The 22504-nt window shown below is 42.4% G+C and overlaps 1 protein-coding gene across 6 annotated transcripts in view; it reads left to right on the top strand.

Annotated features, from left to right (window-relative positions):
• Nucleotides 1-22504, top strand: part of ptprub (protein tyrosine phosphatase receptor type Ub) — a 157600-nt gene that overhangs the window by 118347 nt on the left and 16749 nt on the right. For 3 of the 6 annotated variants that reach the window (XM_080040268.1, XM_080040264.1, XM_080040263.1), the window contains 9 exons: nt 1214-1316; nt 1403-1676; nt 5844-5880; nt 9100-9238; nt 10186-10209; nt 10469-10623; nt 11294-11481; nt 18102-18174; nt 18264-18340. In XM_080040268.1, the coding sequence (XP_079896394.1) occupies nt 1214-1316; nt 1403-1676; nt 5844-5880; nt 9100-9238; nt 10186-10209; nt 10469-10623; nt 11294-11481; nt 18102-18174; nt 18264-18340 (1070 nt within the window). The remainder of the gene's footprint in view (nt 1-1213; nt 1317-1402; nt 1677-5843; nt 5881-9099; nt 9239-10185; nt 10210-10468; nt 10624-11293; nt 11482-18101; nt 18175-18263; nt 18341-22504) is intronic. The other 3 variants (XM_080040267.1, XM_080040266.1, XM_080040265.1) reach the window with 2 other exon arrangements.

The raw sequence follows: 22504 nt of genomic DNA, 5'->3' as shown, positions 1-22504 counted from the left end.
TATTACTGGTGAAAGAAATCCAGCCTTGCTGTTTTTATTCCTCTATAATGATGCATTTGCGCCTGTTAAGGGATGGGATTCTTAGGAATCTTAGGAACACCAGCACAGCCACTCCCACCCTGTCCCGCTCACAAATGTACTCTCTTGCACTCCTCCTGCCCCCTATCTCTTTACAGAGGGGTGAGTTTAATTATAGATTTGGTGCACAATTACTGCTTAACTGACTGTGTGTCAGGCAAAACGTTGGCACATAGCCAGTTCTCAAATGGAGTCCAAAAGTCTTTAAAGATCATCCTCAACCTCCTCGGCTGGCCCACGGTGCAGAACATTCACTTACACTGAGCGTCTCTAGAATCTGCACTGACAGCTTGCAAACACTGAACACCTCCAACAGCTACTGCTGTCAGCATCTTCAAGCAATATACCCACCGCGAACTGCCCAACTACACACAGTTCCTCATTTGCACATGCACGCACACACGCACAAGCATACACACACACACACACACACACACACACACACACACACACACACACACACACACACACACACATGGTCAAACTCCCATTCATTCAGACACTGCCGTGGCTGATACACGCTCATCCTTCAAACAGACTCCATCTGGCAGCAGGCGTCAAACCCTGTTTGACTTCTACAAACCACAACAGACCGTTAATGTCAACAAATGCACATTCAGTTTTTCCTTAATGATACCAGCACTTTTCTGCTGCGTATTCGAAAAACGCTTTTAAAATATGATTTAAATCCTCATGAATAGTTTGCTCTCTTTCCCCTCACTAATTGACAAGGGATATTAAAGAGAAATGTTGCTGGCACATCTCTGGGGAGGACTACGGCTTTAGCCAAATCCTTTTAAATGAGAAACCCATTCAATATAGCCCCGATCCCATGACTTTTAATTGGACTTGTATCCAAGACAACTAGGAGGGAAGTCCAAATTGAGTCCTGAATATGAGGATATTCATTTTGGCTACATTAGCACTATTAGCCATTTATGCAGAGAGAGAGAAGGATCTAAAGGGACGTTGAGAGGATGAACATGTTTATGTGGAAGGGGATATAAGTAGAAACTGTGTTCAAACTGAATAAGGGTCTAATGAACACCGGGTAAGGCACTGTGTGTGTTGGTGCGCGTGTGTGCATGTGCCTTAATAATTTTTGAAATGCAAGAGTGTTTGTGTGTGCCCTCAGCTCCCACGTTTGATTACGGAGACATGCCGTCCCCCCTGAGCGAGACAGAGAGCACAATTACCGTCCTGCTGCGCCCCGCTCAAGGCAGAGGGGCTCCTGTCAGGTGAGAAAATCATCTCAAAAGTCCATATTGTCTCTTCAGATACCAGATATGGCTTATTAAAGGGTGCACTGCCCCCCTATGTGCAGTACATACCAGGTGGTGGTCGAAGAGGAGATGGTGAAGAAAGTAAAGAGGGAACTGGGGCTTCAGGAGTGTTTCCCGCTGCCCACGTCCCACGGTGAGGCCCAGGCCCGGGGTACACCACACTACTACACAGCCGAGCTGCCACCCAGCAGCCTGCCAGAGGCCAGTCCCTTCACTGTGGGCGACAATCACACTTACAACGGCTACTGGAACAGCCCTCTGGACCCACGCAAAAGCTACCTTGTCTACTTCCAGGCTATGAGCAACTTCAGAGGGGTGAGTGATTGTAAACTTTCACCAGGGGTGCAGCACGCCTTGCAACACGTCATCGGCTCGCTGTAGACATTAGGGTTGACCCTTGAAAGAGCATTTGCACTGTGAAAGGGGTTGTTGGAAGAAGACATATTGAGCTGAAAGAGTTACTACTTGGAAATTATGTATGTAACCAACAAAGTCTTTGCAAACAAAGCGTGTCTGAAACCGGGAATTACTTGCATGCATTACTAGCAGCTAGCAAAGCTGTGATTAGCAGGAATTACTCGAGACTAGAGTCAACAATGCACTTCACTTCGTTCATCTTTTAACTTGCTTTGCCTACTCTGTGCTTTTCATCCCCTATTTGTCCTGTTACTTTATGTCCCTCATTCAATAAGCCTTTCACTATGGACAAAGGTAACACAACACGAAGCTTAAATCTTTTTAAATTTCTCCTTTTGTGTCGACACAAGATAGACGTTGTGAACCTTGGTTGTTTGATGAAAAGCAGTAATGTTATTTCACAATGTTGTGTTCTCCATTCGTTTCGACGAGGACACAAAGCCCTCAAGTCCCCAGTCACACCCTGAAGATGCCACATTACCTTTCCAAATTCCATTACAGGAAGAGCTGCTACCTGGGTGAAGGCAATTACTTAAGGATAATTGGGCACAGGTGCAGACAGTAGATCAGGGGGGAAAAGATGCTGCTTAAATATTCACAGACTGTGGCAATTGTGTTGGAAATGTTGCCGGCCTTGACAGAGAATGAATACATGCAGGCTGGGCCACTGGTCTGGTTTACATTACTTTGTGATCACGTCACTTCTTTTTTGTTAGATTTTTTTTGCATTGGCCATGTGTATTAGAAAAGTCCCAAGAACTTAGCTGGGTGGTTCATCCCCACCACTAGCATCTTTTTCCAACCCAGTGGAGAAATACACGGGGGGACTGCAGTGTGAGCACTTCACACAACTAGGCTACTAAGCTTGGGATTAGATAGGGGAGGCCCGGCTTTACCGGCGGATGGGATTAGGTTTTGTTTTGCCTGGCAGGGGGCCAGCACCCATGACCCACAATGAGTGGAGCCCAGTGCCAAATCACACAGCCAGCACTGTCGCCAGCCTTTGCCTTTGCCTGGAAATACAGTAGCAGTCACTGTAGAATAAAACAATCCCTCTTAAATGAACAACAGTGTGCTGCGAGTAAAGGACCTTCATTTCCATGGCTGCCCAAGGAGTTTTAGTCCAAAAAAGACTGTCAATGTTTAAGACATTAGACCTGTGTTCATATAAATTCTTTGATGTTAGTGTGAAGTTTCATATTTTGAAGCACTAGAAGTTATTTATTAAGACTTGTGAGTCAGCCCAATTCAATCAGTTCAGCGTATTTGAGGGTCAGCTAGTTTCTGGGTTTCACATAACCAGTAAACAGCGGGACACAGAAGACATGTCAAAGCAGGGCTATGATAACATGCGCTGACATTGGGGCTGCAGCAGAAAAAAAGTGCTGATTACATAAAGTAAGACAAAATAAAAAAGCACAATATAGCAGCAATTATAGCCCCAAAATCATAGACAAATAATACATTTTGACATTGATGTCTTCTTTAGCTTGTAAACATAAGATGGAACTGAGAGAGTCAATCTGCAAAGCAGATGTTATGGTGTGGTTTGTGCAGCCTCTATGGAATGGAAAGCTGAAGGTGTTCCTAAATGTATCTTGTGTTTTGCCTTCCTGCTTATCCTCAATATGAAATTTTGCATTTCAGGCTTTTTACATTTCAGTCCTGCGTTTACTCTGTGAGAACAATGTTGGCTACAAAAGGGAATTTAGGCCATCTAAATGTGATTTTTTTTTTTACAGAATCACAAATGATTTTAGCATATGCATGAAGTGGGTTTTCGGATTCTTTACAGAAGACAAAAAAACATAATTACCGTATGCCCACCAATTTGGGGGGAAAACAGCTACCTGCTCTTGAACTAAAAGGGTGGCTGGCACTGACAGCAATTCTCTCCTAAGACTGGAACATCAGTAAAACATGCAGTCATGAATAAAACAAATGCCGATAAGGGTTTCTGCATATGGAAGTGGTGATAAAGATGCCATGTTTGGCGATGATTAAAGGTGTTTGCACCCTGACAACTCATTGAAACGTAAACTAAATTGCCAGCTTACTTATCTTATCATTTAATTGTGCACGGCATTAAATCAGTTTCTGTTCTGTATGTTTGTCTTGACTGTCTTTGTGGAGGGGCAACATTGCAGCAAACGCTCCACAACAGTGGCAGCCATGGGAATCGTTTGAACAATATATGGGACCCATAATATTTGGCATTCAACCATGCTAATTATCTGCAGAGTGGCTGTCAAGCCTCTGTAATTGTTTGGATTGATTCATCTGAAGAGGCACTTTAAAGACTGTGGATACAGACGGTAGCTTTGTAGGCCTTAACAGAGTCATTATTTCATCTCCTCTTACATCTCCGACTTCACACACACCCAAACACTCACACTGCAGAACCCTGAGTGTGTACCGTGGAGCCCCGTGTTGCTCGTTGGCATTTGTGTTTTGTATTTAGAGCTGCCAGGAGCCACCAAGCCCTCTAGCATGACTGGCACAGAACGGCCAGACGTGTGATGTGTGTCCCACAAGCTGGAGCTTGCCAGTTAACTCTTCTGCTGAGCTGGCACACAATGATTCAGATGGGCATGTTAAAGAATGTCTTTCTGTCCCTCACAATGGCCTATTTTTTTTGTGTTTTGAATCAATCGATCTAAATGCACTCCGTCTTCATTTGCTAAAGCTTCTAATGATTGAAATGTGACTGGTTCAGATTATTCTGCCTTTTTTAGAGTCAATGTTTTCAAGCTTGAATAGGATATTAACTAGTGGATGTCACTCGTTGTCCCCAGAGGAGGAATACCTGGTGATCCCCTGAGTTTTCCTCTAGCTCCACCATCAGGTTCACTTTTATTGTTTTAGATTAATTGAAGAACTTGTGATGCACGAATCAAAAATGACCTGATAGTTAATAAATCATTAACAAGAAGTGTTTGTTTTACTTTATCCATTCTCGTATCATGTATTAGTTATGATCCTGTTGGAAGCCAGTGGTTGCTTTCAGTCCCCCCCCCCCCAAAAAAGAAAAATTAAAATAAATCCATGCCAATGGGAGACTTTGAGAGGTCGATGAATGGAACTAAGACGAAAACAATTGTTTTTGCTGAGAAATGGAAGTGTTCAACACCTTTTAAAATGGGGTACATACTGTTCTGTCAATGTCTGAATCGCTGCGGTTGGTTTGTGCAAATGAAATGCCAGTCCGTTTGACAGACAGCATGCTTTTTCTATTGTTTGGGTCTGTGTTCTCAGATCAAACCAGTAGGTTAAGAGCTTGTTTAAGTGTCTGTCAGCTTGAAATGGATGTTTCATTTAAAAAAAAAAGAAAAAAAAGAAAAGCTATTTAACTGGAGTTTTGATAAAAGCGTTTTCTGCTCATTTCCTAACGGCACATTTGCATAATGGTCCCATAATGCCTGAATTAGCATCTGTAAATCTTAATTTGATAAAATATCTCCTCCAAGAGGTTGCGGGATGGAATTGGATTACAGTCTTGGATCTCATTAGTGCATGTTTGACAAAGGTCCTTTTCATAACGCTGAGATGTCGTCTGCCCAAATTTGAATAAAATGAATTCCTTTTTGTGGTGGTGCACTGGTCTGAAACCCTCCTGTTAATTATGATCGCTTCCTTACAGTTCTCATCTTTGCCCCTTCTGCCTCCTTCCCAAACACTTTGCAGATTTCAGTTAATTTGTAATAACATGTTGTCAGTTTGACGCCTAACTCTTACTAAGATGATGTGTCCTTCTACTCTGAATGTTTATTTTACTGTGGTTTACATGTGTTTCCTTCGTAAAGTAAATGTTGTTCTTACAGATGAGTAGTGCTCACGGTGTGTTTAAATGTTTAATCAGAGGGTAGGAACAGTGAAGAGTGGGATGCAGCATCTTGTGCATCAGGGGAGTGAACATTTGTTGAACATGGGTTTTCAATGGGAAGTATGTGTGTGTGTCATATGGCTCAATGTTTTGCATTGTCCTTCCTTTTATCACATCTCTTGTATGCGTAATGCACGGTGACACCTTCCCATCTGATGTCTGTGTTTTTTTTCTTCTTTCAGGAATCCAGAATAAACTGCATCCGCATCGCTCGCAAAGGTAATCCGACATGAATATTTCTCCTCCCACAATCACTGCAACCTTGAATGAAATTCCCTGAGTGGTTTTCTGAGCATGTGTTCTTTCCTACTGTTCTAAGATAAGAAATATATAATATAATCTTATTTAAACAACATTTTGTAATTATGTCTATACTGCGTGGTTATTCACCAGTCAAATACATAATTTCTCCTACAGTCCTGTTTTTATAGCAGTGGGCCTTTTCAGAAAAGGGCAACAAGCAGGGAAGGATTTTAGAGGTCAGGCCTTTATCCTGTTTGTTTGAGGGCAGATGCAGGGACACAACATATCAAAGGCAGTCTCTCTGGTCTCATCAGCAGCCCACTAGATGGCTACATCTGAGGGCTTCGACCTCAGTGCGGTCCAGAAGGGCCCTCCAGATCAAAGGGTCTTCCAGATGAAGTTACCTTGGCTAGTATTAGATCCCCCCCCCCTCCACACACACACACACCCACACATCCACCCCCACCCACCACCACCACCCACACACTCCCCTCTCTGGATCCAAAGGAACATGAAAAGGGCAGGGAAATTGACTATAAGTCCTGCTGGCAGGAGAGCCCCTCTGCCACAGCACACTGTCAGATCATGGTGAATAAAAGTCATGTATTTATAGTCATCATAGCACCGCAACAGTAAGCAGAGCCTTGCAAGTAAATTGTCTTGGCGGGGTGTCTTTTCTTTGGGAAGGCCTTTTTGTGAAAAACTAAACAGATGAGACTCTCCTCAAGCATAAAGCCAAAAGGCAAGGCCAGCCTTTTCAGCTTAAGTGTCTCACTCCATTTGCACCTCGCAGACACCTGGTTGGGCATTGATTAATAATGCTTTCACACAGCAATGGCTGGGCCTTACACTCTGTTTGCCTCTTTTATTTGACACTAGGGAAAGAAAGACAAGAATGAGAGGAAAAAACAAAAATGGAAAGTAATGATTTAAAGAAAAAATGTAAAGTATTACATCATCCCCATGCTGAATTATGTAAAAACCCAGAAAGGTAATTTGACGGGAAATATTTATTCGGGTTGATTTCCAATTTCAAGGTGTGACAGGTCAGAGGTTTTTCTTTTTCGTGGTTTGTGATCTTCGTGATCCCTCAACCATTAACATAGCCTCTGCATCATCGGCTCCTAAGCCGTTATTATCAAGCAGCCCATCACAGGCAAAAGTGGAGGCAAATGATTTTGGCTTGGATAAGAGAGCTGGAGATTACATTTCAACTTCCAGGTGACAGTTTAATTAAGGATCCTCTGGCGGGCCCAACACAACAATAGACTTCCATCTCTCCTCTAAGTGCTAATTTCCACCACCGGGCAGCTGGCAGGTGCATAGATTCATGTGGAAATCTATTTCATGCTCGTGTTTGGCATAAAACATTTTCGAGGCTAAATGTGGCAAAACCGCCCTATCAGTCCAAAATGTCAGAAAACTGATATTGATTTTTTTCACCCCTTCATCTACATTTGTAGCCAATATAAAGTATCCCTGTATTCCATGTTTGCAATTTTAATTGAAGTCACTGCATAAAAATCAGCAACAAACGCTGAGTGTGTTGCTGTGGCTGTGTTCTGAATGCAGCAATGTTATGTTATTTGTGTTTACTGTAGCTCAGAGACACAAAAGCATCTTTGGATGACAGTGTGTAGTATCTGTGTTCAAATAGAGACCACAAACAAATCTTCTTTGATTCGGTATGACTAAACCCTCTCCTACCACTACTGCCAGGTAAAGTAGATCCTATACCTGTCAGATTGTGCACAGACACTGAACAGCCCACACAGAAATGTCTTATTTATGGTGCTACATAGAGTTAGCAGCTCAAAAAGGCTTGTCCTTAGCAGTTTTAGAAGAAATAATTAATTATTACTTGTTTTACCCATTCAGATATGCTTAAAAACCCCATCATCGATTAAATAAATCCTGTCCAATGATGAAACGTCTTTCATCTTGATTTGAGATGACGCTCGTCGAGCCACCATAATGTGCCCACGGCTTCTGATGGTTTGAGCTAAAACATGGCTCAGTTATGATTTTCCCTGGCCCAGATCTGATTGTTTCCCAGCAGGCTGCAAGATAGAGCTCTATCCCCAGGCCTGCTCTGACTTTCTGCCTCTCTTCGGATAGGTTGTGCTGTTCCAGTAGACTCAGAAAGGATGGTTTCAGGGCTGTCAAGGCCTAGAGGACAGGCTGACACACACAAGAAAAACTAGATCAGCGGCACCCTAAAACAAGACAAATAAAGGCCCACTGCTCTGCTTCATTTACATAAGTATGAAGCTTTATGTGAGAGAAATTAATAACCTGGTATTATGATAACAACCTTTCCAGTAGCTCATAGCTGCCAAATCACCTTGAGATTATAGATTATACAGTAGGGCAGGGTGGATGACTTGGTAAAATACAATAATTAAGTGTTGCATAAAAATGCACCTCAAATGTTAAGTGTATGCCACAGCATACAAATGTACTACTGCTATTTATCATAGGCAGTTTACAATATTGATGCAATGTCATTGTTCAACTTTAATATTAACAATAGATTGAAAAACAATACGCTTTTTTTTTTACATGAGTAATGGGGTTTAGCAAATAAGTTTCCTGTCTTAAACAGACTTTGCAACTCTGCTAGAATAGTTTCATGTTCTACTTCACATGTTTTCCATTAATTTTCTTTTAACATCAGTATAAATCTTGAACAGCCCAAATAGCTGGTTGAAAACCTTTCAGACATCCAAACTTTGCATTGCTTTGGCCAGACGCTCATTTTGTTTGTCGCAGCAAAAGTTGTCATATAGTGTATCTCTGAGGACTGCGAGTTTGGTGTGCGGACAAGCGGCGGCCCTGCCTTGCTTAAGGCATTACTGCTTGCTTCGCGTGTCTCTTTAATTTTTCATTCTTTTCATGTGTAGGAGGCCACTTGAAAGTACCACTGTTTTTGAAATGTGTAGTCGGGATAAGCAGTGTGACTGTCTGAATTGGAAAAATAAGAAAAGTCTCCATTTGTGAGGGAGCAAATGTTTTGTGTGGATGAATGATACGTGCTTCAAAGCTGCACATTTTCAATGTTCCCAATCTCTATATTCAGTTTTTCTCTCTCTTTGCTTTAAACTTTCCTTTGAATGATTCAGCTTCATTGCTTTATGTTCTGTACTTGCTCTTGCCACATGTTCATCGTTGATCTACTTTTTTTGTGCTTCTCAGCGGCCTGCAAAGATCACCGGAAGGCTCTGGAGGTGTCGCAGCACTCTGAGGAGATGGGTCTGATTCTGGGCGTGTGTGCAGGAGGCCTGGTGGTCCTCATCCTTCTGCTGGGGGCCGTCATCATCATCATTAAAAAAGGGTAAAACGCCTTCTGGAAAACCGCAGTGCAAAACATGCCTCGTTATGTGCAATCACACCACATCTCCCACATTGTTTTTCCCTTTGTGTTATGTTGTTTTGGAAGAGTTCAGTAATCAGTTTCTATACTCGCTGAACTTTCATAAAGGTCATGCTTGTTTAGGGAAGATGTGGGATCAACAGCCGGAGCTGCATTGTTTTTCATTCCCTCATGGTTTCACCACAGGGACCGAACAGCGCTCATCTGCGGAGCCCGTCTGTGTGTGAAGTATTTAATTAGAGGCGGATGCAATTCAATTAGACACTTAATTACGCACACCAAGCAGAGGCCTGACCCTTAAATGAGATGGTAATTGGGAGGGAAAAGGTGTGCTTTTTCGAGATTATTAGCCAATGATCCCACATTTCTAACGTAGATCATCTACACTTTTGGCTCTGCTTGCGAGAGTTTAAGTCTTCAATAATGGCTTAACTTGTGTTGATTTAAGATTGATCTTAAATCTTAAGAACCTGTCATGCCAAACGGGAAGTTACTCATCTTTAAATGGCTGACAAAGCCTCTTGACTAGTTTTGGTATCGTGTAGGTTTTTAAAAGTCCCCACTGCTCTGCACATTAGTCCGGGGTTCCTCTGCTAAGCCACCATGAAGTGTGCTCTCAGAGAATTGAATGGTGCATTTGCTTTGACAGGAAACCTTGTGGTCCAGTCTTTAAAAGTGTAACATTGAGACGTGTTGAATAGAAGGAAAACACAAGTGATTCTGCCTCGCTTTGTATTGTCAGCACCTGCTCGGTACGTCTACATCTGTCATGTGGCCCTCCTGCACAGGACGCTTCTCATTTTCACTGTAATCAATGCATTCTGCCCTCAGCCAGCATTGCTTTCATCTTACATCTCTTCTTTCTCTTGATTCCCCTTCCCCCTCCGTCTCTTGCACTCTCACACCAGAAGGGACTACTATTCTTACTATCCGTAAGTTGCTTTTCCATCATTTTGTGATCCACCTTACACATGCATGTGCTCTGGCTGTCAATCATTAAAGAGGGAAAACAATGAAGCAGTTTGTCACTTCATCACCTTTATTTCTCTTAAAATTTACCTCAATATTATGCCTTACTCAACATAACATTGTATTTTTTTCTCTCTCACTCTCTCTGTCTCTGCCTGTCTATTACAATCTCTCCTCTATTGCAATTCCCCCTCCGTCTTTGTGTTCCTTATCCATTAATAGGAAACCAGTGAACATGAATAAGACACCCATTACCTACCGGCAGGATAAGAGCCATATGGGCTCCATGGAGCGCAGTTTCACAGACCAGAGCACCCTACAGGAGGACGAAAGACTGGCCCTTTCCTTCATGGATGCACACACCTGTGGCACACGTAGTAAGTCAGATACCCTAAGAACCACACATACAGTACCGTGTACACAAGCCTACCAGCTTACCACAGCTACATGAAGCAATTTCAAACTTGCACATAATTTGTAATATTGTTGACCGTCACTCATTCACTCCATAAGTGGAGATGGTTATCATCATGCGTGAAAAACTGTTTTTGGTACCTACCCTCAGCTATTCACTGCTACACAAAGAATCACACAAAATTGCAGGAAAAAGGGGAATATTGCTCAAGTGACATTTTTGAATGAATCAAAAGAAATTATTTGGGATTTTTGTTAGCACATGTCATTCTGATCTTCTTTCTTATATTGTCAGTCTTGCAGAGAGGGAAAGACAGATATGTTTACTCTCAAATTGGTGCAGATCTTGGTCTGCGTCGCTCGTCAACTGAAACAGGGCCGCTGTCACATTAACATAAGATCTTATGAGGATGTCTTTGCCCAGACAAACCTCATCAAAGGGACATGCCTGTCAGATATTCGCTACCGTATGTGTCAGTAACAGCATGCAGAGCGCCATTATGTGATCTTGACATATTTTGAAAAGTGTGTGCAGGTGATACAAAGAACGTTGAATGTTTTACATCATAACCTGTCTTATACATGAAGGACACAGAGTCACATTGAAATTGCAAGTGTGTGTGTGTGGTGCAGGTGACGCTCGTAGTTCAGTGAACGAGGCCAGCAGCCTGCTGGGAGGCTCCCCGAGGCACCAGTGTGGACGTAAAGGCTCACCCTACCACACAGGGCAGCTCCACCCTGCCGTCAGAGTGGCCGACCTTCTGCAGCACATCAACCAGATGAAGACTGCCGAGGGCTACGGCTTTAAACAGGAATATGAGGTGAAGGCACTATTACACTCCTCTATTACACTCCGACAGCATTATACAACAAAAGCAGACGTTACTATTAGAGTCTGACATCACAACGTCAACTGCAAAACAAAGTTCCGTGGGCTTTTACAAAAGAGATATTTTAGAGCTGATGGTGTACATGATTGAATGTTACCCTTGGAGTTTTTTTCACATTGCCTTTGTTTTTAATAGTCTAATGAAGTGGCGTCTTCCACTTCCTGTGAAGATAGTTTCTGTAGTGTGATGTGTTATAACTGTGGAAGGTGTTGTGCTGAAACTGTGGCAGACCTAACTTTACAGGAGCACCTAAGAAGAAGACACTTAAACATCAATCATAGAACAATATTTTTTTAGGTGCTTCCCTAGAAGCTTGAAGGTATCACCTCGTGAACCTCAAGGTGCCCTCTCAAACCAGCTTTACTCTCAGTGTGGCCTGAAAGGTTTACTCAAGTTTTCTGAGCTCCTTGCTCTACTGATGCCTGCAACCATGTGGGGAAACACAACTTATTTTATCCAATTGTATTTATGATCACATTCTTTCATCTTCTGCTCAGAGCTCGTTGTCATAAGGGAGGTTGTAGGAAACATAATAGACAACACTGTACTTTTTAAGTTGGCCAGACGATACGGTACAATGGCTACACTGATGTTTATCCATGCCTGGTTAACTTGGGCTCCCATAACACAGAAGAAAACTAGCAAGTTAAAAAGACTGACTGGTGTAGTACATGAAGAATGGGAAAGCATTGTTCTTCATGAAGCAACACTACTTGGTGCACCAGAGAGGAAGGCAATTCAGTACCCAGGCTTTCCTCAGTTGCTGTTGACCTTAATTGTCAACATTGTTGAGGCTGAAGGACTATTTTGAGAAACTTCTAAACCTTGTAGACAAATGTGTAGTGTTTTAGGCAGCGCTTGACAGTTCTGGAGGTTTTTGAGCTTGTGTACACAGTAGAGGAATGTACAATAGTGAGAAGTGCCCATGTTGGTAGGAACAAATTGAAGGTCCCACTCGCAGGAAATAATGCAGAACTACTTCTTCTGACCACACTATATATATAGTTTATAATTGACATGTCACTCAGTGCGTTTCCATGGCACAACTAGATTAGATTATCACATATATCGAACTAGACACTCGAACGGACCGTGTCACTTGTCTGAGTTTACATGGCCTTTCAGATATCGGATAAATGTCCAATGCATGGCTGTCTCCACTATGCTAGGTGGCGCTGTAGCCCTTTCAACCATGCTTTCAACAAGTGTTGAAAGAGCCACGTCCGGTTCTCTTCCGTCAATAACCCATGGTGTAGCCATGGGTGTAGCCTATCACGCGCAGGCGCACAAGCACAGAACGAGAAGTCCGATAAGCGATGTCCGATCCCTGTATACATGCAGAGAGAATGCCGACAACGAACGACTTATCTAGGTGTTCTTATCCGACATCTCTTGTCCGTTATTGTGCCGATTTGTGTGCGAAGTAGATCGGATAAAGGTGTTTACATGCAGTTTAAAAGTCCTGTTGAAGTCTTATTCGTTTAGTTACCCGATTATGAGTCTGCATGTAAACGCACTGACAGATACCTGTTGGTGAATGGACCAACTGGACTGGCTTTAAAAGACCCATTGCAGCCAACAGTAAACTCAAAGGTGTGAGTTTAGCTTTTTTAGGACAACATTGGGTTATATATGCAATACGTTTTATTTTCTCACCAGTGTATGATCCTGCTGTGCACATGTCAAGACACTACCAAGCATCTGCATAATTTTTTTTTTTTAAGATATTTTTTTGGCATTTTTATGCTTTATTGATAGTGTAGAGACAGAGTTGAAATGGGGCAGAGAGGGGAGTGAAATGCAGAGGACGACGCGGGCTGGAATCGAACCTGGGTCCGCTGCTGGCCGAGGCCCATGGGGGGGACGCCCTACCAACTGAGCTAAAGGCGCCCCCGAAGCATCTGCAATTTTGAGGCCACTGTGGCTTTCACCATCTGGATTAGATTGCGATGAAGTTTCTTAAATTTTGCAGTCGGTTATTTACTTTAATTGGCTCAGTAGTCAGATGTAAGGATCATGTGCGGACACTGCATGTTGTGGGTAACTGCTGGCTCAGAGATGCCATGTTAGCTGGAAAGGTCCTTGCGATAGTGTTGTGGGAGTCCATCATTCCTCATCTGACATCACCCATGCGCCCTCCTAACCACCCACTGAAATTAATTAGCGGGGGTTAAAAAGGCATCTGGATCACACTGTCGCTGTGGTTACGAATAAATCATTCTCATTTGGGTCCAACGAAGACCTCTGTCATGACGACAGGCCTGATGAGGTTAAGCGTCTCTGGAGGTGCTCTAGCGGTTGCTTTCCCTAACCACCTCAACAGACCGTAGTGTGGAAAAGAAAGGGGGAAGTGGAATCCGAAAGGGTTGAGTGCGAAGGGATGAAAGATGCAAGGGTTCAGAGGGTGGAATGTAAGAAAAGAGAGCTATTGGCGCTCTATAACCTCCACATAACCTCTTACCAGTAGCGTATAGGTATTTACCTCTGTCTACATTTTATGGTGCAACGTAAATGCTCTATCATTTGCAAAGGCTACCATCTGACTGTCATCTGTAGAATTATCTTGACCTTAGGGGCCATAACATCTTGTGTCTGAGTCCTTCTGTATGTGCTGTCATTTGATTGGCCTTCGTGGCATTCCTACGGAAGGGGATTTCCACTAATACAGGCATGCTATAATTAGCCAGGTCGTTGTCCAGGAGCTTACCTGAAATATCTCTGAATCTTCTTGCACCACCACCTTTGATGATTGTAAATCGCTCGAGTTTGCCTGGCAGATCACTGCACGGTTAGTTTATTTTTGGATGGATTTCATGTGGGATTTTAGTCCTGAATTGAACCATAAGGGTAGTTTGGCATTACATTGCTAATTCGCCTCCTGCTGTTGGGAGGGCTGCTATCTCAACTCGCATGTTTCAATACACATAATAAAGAGCTTAGATCTCTGAATACCTCTCCCCTGTGGGACGTTTGTGGGAGTTGAGACTGAGAACACTCCGCGGGGAGAGGTCCATCCCTGTCACCAAAGGCCTATGGTAGTCATGGAAGAGAGAAAACATCTTTTGTCTCTGGTTCGCGGTTTCCCCCTCTGGAACTCTGCTTGTAGACTCATTAAACTGTCCCTCTCGGGCAAAACACACTCCACTAAAATAAAAATCAATACAAACTTCTTTGTTATTCTTTATTTCTGTACCAGAGTATGGCTTTTGATGGAGTGTCTCTCTCCATTATGAAGGGAAAGGGTGAAGAGTATCATATTACACTCCCTGGCAGGTATAGGTTTTATTTCCCAGAAGAGTACCTATGTCTTGTTAAAAAAAATAGAAATAAAAATAAAAAAACACTGATCAAGAATTTATAGGGTGTTGTAAAGGGGTTTCTATGTCTGGCGGCTCTTGTCACCACAGTCATATTCCCTCTGAGTAAACAACAGCAGAGCTTTACTTGAGGACTCAACACTTTCATTATATCATTCTCCACCATGATGCTGAGGTGAGTAGAGATTATGGTTGAGGTTGCAGCAGGGGCGCCTGAATTACTGCACTCATTTTGAAAAACAACAGCTACCTCGCGTCACCTGTTTGAAGGACGAATCGGGCTTTTTTATCATATCTTTTGACCAGATTATTTTATTTTATTTCCTTTAAAGTTCGAAGTATCACATATCAGACATATCTGATTGGATTTTGACTGAATGTGGTCGGATGGATTATGAATCGCATCACTGTTTTGGCATTTTAGGAATGATGGAGGTGTCAAAGAGGTGACATACCAGTTATTGAGTGATCCTCTAAGGGGAATTGTGGGGGACAGCATGTCAACTGTTGCCTTTTAATTTAGGGGCGGATGATGCACATAGAGACAATTTGTTAGTATTAAAAAAGTGTTTTAAAAATTTAATAACGTCAATAGTTCAGGACTGTACTTGACTCTGTCATTATTTCCTTCATATCATTTAACTCATTTTGTATGATCCTCTTATCCAACCCACCCCTCTGATCCCTGCCAATGAGGGTTTCTAATCAATCTTTCACGGGTCTGTGTTTTTTCCCCCCTTCTCCCCCTTTTAATATACTGCCACTCTCACAGTTTTTCCGCCCATGTTTTTCCTCTGCCTGCTTCTCCCTACCTCTCTAGAGGGCTGGGCAGAGGAGGGTGGGTAACAGAGAAACAATGAGAGCTCAGGGGTCTAGTGTCAAAAATATAACAGATGAAGAACAAGAAGGAAGAGGTGGACGGGGAGAGAAGATGATGATGAAAAGCATTAGAAAAAGTTAGAGAACGAGGGATTCAGCGAGAGAGTTAGACCCGAGAGACAGATAGAGAGAGAGAGAGAGAGAGAGAGAGAGAGAGAGAGAGCAAAAAAGTGAGGAGAGAGTGTAATCCCAGGAAGGATTTGGTTGGTTCTAGGCTCTCTGTGGGGAAAAGTGCGTTGTAATCCCCTGTTCAGCATGCAGACTTGGGCAGAGTTTCACAAAATTCTCCAAGTGGCTGAAGACCACAGGGGGTAAACTGGTATGGATGTGCGTGTGTATAGGCTATGTGTGTTTTTGTTCATGGATCTGAATGGGCTATTTGCAGACTTAATTTGCCCCTACAGTGGACACTTTTCAAGTGGCTTATGACAACATGCGAGAGTTAGCGCTGCAGACAGGTGGATGATAGGGAATGAGGAGACGTGTTGCTGGTGATGATGTGTTATGTCTGAGCAGCCATCTACGGAGTAGGTGGTAGCATACGCTTGCTTTGCCTTCAGCCTAATGACCATCACAAAATACAGTGACAAATATACTGTATATGCAAACATTCAATATGGTACGGAACAGTAAATGTCAAACACAATTTCATCCCCATTTTATTCTGTACTTGCATGACACATATGCAGTCTACAATGGTAACATAACAGTTATACTTTACGTTCATTTTGTGTAATTCATTTTTGATCGAATGTGTCCTTGACTTGATTATCAGCTTTGGCTAGCTGGCTGATCAAGCTAACATAAGCTTTACCCTATAAAAGTTATATTCAATATGGACTCGATGGTTCCATTGTGTTAAAAGACAGGCTAAAGCTGCGTGTCCTGGTCAAAAGTTTCATCATCCTCACATTAATATGATAATCAAAGTGCATTGTCCTTGTATTGCAGTGTTGAGCTAGGTAGTCTGAGTAGCCTACTACAAGGACATTAATGAAAAATTTAAAATCAAGTCTTTATTTAGTTCTGACATGCCCCTGTTTGACTGCTGCAACTGCGTTTTAACTTTTAACATTACAAGAGAAAAGGCTTTTAAGATGATGACTAACACATGAGTCAGGCAAACATGAAGCTATCTTGCACAGCGTTTGCTGGAGGTTGCTGAAGTATAAACTTTCTGAAATCCCAAAAGACTGGCATTAGACTGAACTACCTAACCATGCTAACAATTTCAAGTTAGGCTAGTGCAGTCAAAAACCACTGTTTAACTGCATTCCTCACATATTTTTTCTGTTTTGTGTTCAGAAAGAAAATATATTTAAAAAAAATATTGCTCTTCCTTTGTGTTGAGAAATCCACATGTTGACAGACTCGCCATGCCTAGGCTGTGTCTGAAATCGCGCACTCACGTAAGTGCACTTACATTGAGTGCACTTTATTATCCCTACAGTACACTTACTTATAGACGCAGTGCTCTCATTTCTACAGTGCACTGTCCAAACTGCCGTTGCGCACCTACCGGAAATGACTTTGTATTTTGAAGGTTCTTCTTCGGTGGTATTTTTTTTAAAACGGTCGGATACAGTCTAAAACAGTGTAGTTGTACGGAAAAACTAAACAAATGTGTAATTTAACTTTTGTAGAGCGCGTCCGTCTCCACAGTTGCTTCAAGCTCCTCTATTTTGATTTTAATGTTCCGTCCTCTCCGCTACGTAGGCAAGATGGCGGCCGTTGAGTGTGGAAAGTGTCCATCGCTCCACACTCAAGTTTTAGACCGTTTTGAGTGCACGACCGAGGAACTTACAGTGCACTGCATTTTGGCACACTCTCCGTTTTTGCGCAAAGTGCACTCAAAAAAGTAAGTGTAAGTACAGAAGTGCTAGTTACTGTTGCCGAGCTATGATTGATTCAGTTTTACGTAGTATTTTGATGGATTTCCGGATCTTTATGGTATACACAACATTTCCACCCAGCAGGGATAAAGATAAAAAGTTGACTATAACCACTGAGGCCTCTAACCAATAGGTGTAACTAGCAGTCTATGAATCATGGAGGCTCTGGAATCAGAAAAGGACTTAAGATGCTCATGGTGCTGTTTTGTTTGATTACATGTCTTGCATAAATCAGCGACCCTTTCCAGACGATACAGTGGTCATCATGCTTGGACGATGTACCCTAGGCTACTGAATGGCTTTTATTATGCTAACCATTAAAACAAAACACAAATTTTCCTTTTCAAGTAAAAAACTAAAATGTTGAATATTTTAGTGTTTATTTCAGATATGCGAATGGTTAATATAGAGAAGCCCTGCTCCCAAAATCTGCAACACATGTCTTTTTTTTTTATCAATGCAGAGTTTCTTTGATGGCTGGGACAGCACAAAGAAGAAGGACAAAACCAAAGGGAGGCATGACACCTTGACAGGATGTAAGTCATCAGAACCCTGTTTATCCTGTAACAAAACAAAAACAAAAAAACATATAATGTTGAGACATTGTATTTCTTTCCTTGTTCAGATGACCGCCACAGAGTCAAGCTCCACCCTCTGCTGGGAGACCCCAACTCTGACTACATAAACGCTAACTACATCGATGTAAGTCTTAATCCTGTTTTTGTTTTGTTTTTCGTCTATGGTCGACATGGGATACAAATAGATGCTCTATAGCTCACAACCTGCAAAGCCCCAGTCCATCTCTCTCATTCCTGTAAGCTCACCGGTCTGCTGGCCCACTTTAACCTGGAAGCTTTCATCCAATCAAACACCCTTCCTATCCGATGGTTGGCCAGATGCCAGGGTTGTCGATTGCCGCCCCGAATTGCTGACCCAGACTAACCTCTGCTATCACTTTTATTAAAACAGAGTGGAATAAATGCATTGAAATACCTTGCGGAAGAAATGAACCATTTCTGTAAGACGCCACAAATCCCCCTAAATTAAATAGACGTGATGGATTTTATTCAATCTCTGGATGGGCCCGGAGGAGATGATCCTTTCCACCGTTCACCTTAATTGTCTCCCACACATGCAGCGCCACAGTAACATTCTCACTGATCATATGAAACACATGTATATGTTGCTAATGTGTCTCACACAGTCTCATCCATACGTGTTGCCATTCATTAATAAAAAACAGAAAAACACAAAACGAAGGAGGTTGTGTTCATCCAGAGAGCAGAAGTGTACGTTTAGATTGCAGCAGGGAAGTATTTAACAAAAGAGAAGAAGAAATGCAGTTTTTCTAGCAGATACACTGGAGATAGAAACTTGTATCATGACTCCCCTGTGAATTTGCTGTCACGGTTCCCAGTCGTTGCTATTCTTTTGAGTTATGTCAAGGGAAGTATGGCAATCTGATATGATTTCTTGATCTCACAAGATTTGTTTTGCACGCCTGTCACTGGGACTACAGTAAAGTAAATATGGAGCTCTGTGAGAAGTTGAGGCAAGCTGATGTGCTCCCACTCCTGTGTGAGTGTGATAAGTAGATTCTGACTCCGTCTGAGTCTTTATAAAGAATATATCTGAAAAATAACAGATTATTATTATTATTTAAGGCGACTGGGATTTGGTTCAAAATGCTTGACCTTTTGTGGCTTTTTCTCTCTCTTTTATTACGCTGTAGAGATTGGCCAGTGGTGAGATGCTTTTAGTGAGTTCATTATAATAAGAGGGTGTTAAAAAGCTGGCCTGCTGTTAGGACTCTTGTTGTTGTGAGCGTCTCCATTAGTGTTTAGGGCAAAGAGGTGCAGGCGTTAGCAGGAAAACACCACTCAGCTGCTACTACCGTGTCAGGAGTTGCCGATGCTATTCCGTGACAAAGCCGACCCGGAGAGTTTAATAGTAACAACTTAGCCACCGCACAGCATATTTTGGACAGCCTGTGATTAAACCACCAGAGGTGAAATGCAAAGAGCTTTTCTCCCCTCTGATTCATTTTTGCACTTTCAAAACAGAGGTGAGGAAGTTCCAAGTTCTCTAGTTTCCTCTTTCTCTGTCAGTTAATGCCAGAGCCTCTTGCTTGGCTGTTGTGTGTGTTCCTTAAAGAGGTGCAGAACTTTGCATGTGTTTGACAGCCTTCTGCACCGGTTGCAAATGTACAGCAGTCCAGTGCGTCATGGCTGATTTGCTCATTTACATTTTGTTTTAATCTGAAGAGCAATAGGGACCTCAGACAGGTGTCACACACACACACACACACACACACACACACACACACACACACACACACACACACACACACACACACACACTTTCCTAGTGTTTATCATTTTAGTCTAAATGTGCCCCGGGTAAAGATAATCATAACTCCTTTGCGTCACTTACCTTAAATGCCCTGAAAACTGTTCTCAATCAGCTTCTTTTAAGTGATTGGGTCCTACATAAGCAAATGTTTTTACTCTCAATACAGAATTGTTTGTATTTCGGGGGTTTTTCCGCTGCTCTAATCACTGGTTCGGAGGTTGTCACAATTGAGTCAGAAAAAGGAGATGTCACGCAGTTTTGCAAATCAAAGAAATCTGTTCTGGTCTAAGTTTAGAAGAAGTGAGTTTACGAGACCTCTGCAGGATGGATGTAAGGCTATTGGCCTGAGGCTACATTGCAGCATAATGCAACTAAAGCTCACTGCTTGAGTTGGATTGTGGATGATTTAGTTGCCAGGTTTAGAGAAAAAGAAGAATGCAGAAGATTGTGTCTTTAATCTGTCCATCATGAGGCAATGTTACTGGAACACAATGCAAAATCAAAGGACTACATATTTGAAATTACAACAAAGTTTCCAGGAGCCAAACTATTTACATTTCATTATTACCCCAGTTGGTCAGCTCATAGTCTGCCCTTTCTACCATGTTGCAATGCAATTCAATGAACAGTGAGCCATCCTCAATTTCCACTTTCCAGCAAAATCAAGTTTGTGTGAGTCACAGTAGGATGTCTTGTTTTTCTACTTTCTTTTCTCTACAACAAACTTCATAGTTAATAAAACTAAAAGTAATTTTCATTAGGAAAAAAAAGTAGCCGATAGAATACAGTAAATTAAGTAACTTTTGCCCGAGGCATAAATTCCCACAAAAACACATGAAATAGATGCTGATGCTACAGTTACTTAAACCACACACACACACACACACACACACACATACACACACACACACACACACACACACACACACACACACACACACACACACACACACACACACACACACACACACACCTCTTCCCACCTGTCTGCAACCATAACTCCTACTTACCGAAAGCTTTTTTCATTAACTAGCCTAAATGTCTTCTTTTTCTACTCCCCTTCCCACTTCCTCGACCTCGGACCCTGTAGATTCGGATAAACAGGGAAGTAAGTACTTCACTGCTCGTTCTTGTGCCTGCCATTGCTCTATTTCCCCTCTTCTCTTCCCTCTTCCCTGTTCTCTTTCCACTCCCCTCTATCCACAAATGCTCAAAGGTCAGTGTGTTTCAGGTTTCAAAATTGAGAAAGAGCTTTTAGCTAATGGTTCTAAATGAACACAAGGAGATATGTCCTCTCCTGATGGAGGACCCTGCTGTCTTTTTCTTTGTTTCTCCTGAGATTCAGGAAGTTTAGTTGCCAAGGTGACCATCTTAAGTGGAGGAGTGGTAGTGTTCATGTTGACGTTAGTTTGGCCGGGGCCAGGAGGACTTGTGGATAGCAGGCCCCCACAGCACTGGTCATCCATCTCCATTTCAAACATGCACTCGTTATTCTGAACGGATGCAGTTCAGTTTAGCAATCCATCAGCATTGTGGACACACTTGACATATTTGGAAGATGCCCTCTGCAAAAATGATAAAACCTGTTATTAACATAGATTGCTCCATCATACTGATCCGATGATGGCCGGTGTGCTACAGGGTTTTATTCAGATTATGCCAGACCTGCCTTCACGCCATCACAATCAGTCATTACTGTATGTTAAATGGGGCATCAATTGTCCTTCCATCTGCTCCTCTCAAAATTACAACAAATAATGAATCGCAACATTCATGCGGTTTACCAGGCAAGGTTTTTTTGTAGGGCTGTGGTGTCTCCTTTACCTCTAAAGGTTAGATAACCAGTACCTATTTCCAGGAGGACTTCATTTCAACTGCATTACTCGTCCTTATAGTGTTCCTGCTTGAAATTCCCCCAGGTTGTCTGTGTCATGTTTATTCCCCTCAAGGCTGTAGAGGTGACATCTCATCATTCATTCATATTCAACCCATACACTCACCATATAACTATGTGTCTGTCATCTATATCAAAGGCTGTCACGTCCTTTGATATCAAGGATCTCAGGATACTCCACCCTACCTCAGATTGCACCTTGAAATGTGTTTTGTGGGTGATGATGATGTCATGCATTTCCATGAAACCCGTGTAAGATATTCTTTCACTCGACTTGACTTGGGTGAAAGAATTGAATGGGTGCGGGGGGTGGGGGATGTGGTTTTGGATTGTATATACATCATCCCAGATGTATTACATATTGCATTTCTGCTGAAAACTGAATTGTTTTTATAGGACGGCACTCTGTCAAACTGTCACAGGTAGTCAGTCGTTGTTCAGTCAGCAAGTTTGAGTCGCTGTAGGAATCACTTTTTCACAGACCAAGAAGCTGTGTTTGCCACGTGCTGTCTGGACCGCTCCAAAATCTCTCTCCTTTGAGGCTCCGAGGAGGTCAAAGAGGTGGTCTGGAGTCGGCAATAGGTCGGACGGTGCTGGAAAATTAAACAGGAAATGCAATT

The sequence above is a fragment of the Ammodytes marinus genome, assembly GCF_949987685.1.
Source record: "Ammodytes marinus genome assembly, chromosome: 13".
NCBI classification, from domain to species: Eukaryota; Metazoa; Chordata; class Actinopteri; order Uranoscopiformes; family Ammodytidae; genus Ammodytes; species Ammodytes marinus.
This window is presented reverse-complemented; position numbering and strand designations above follow the sequence as displayed.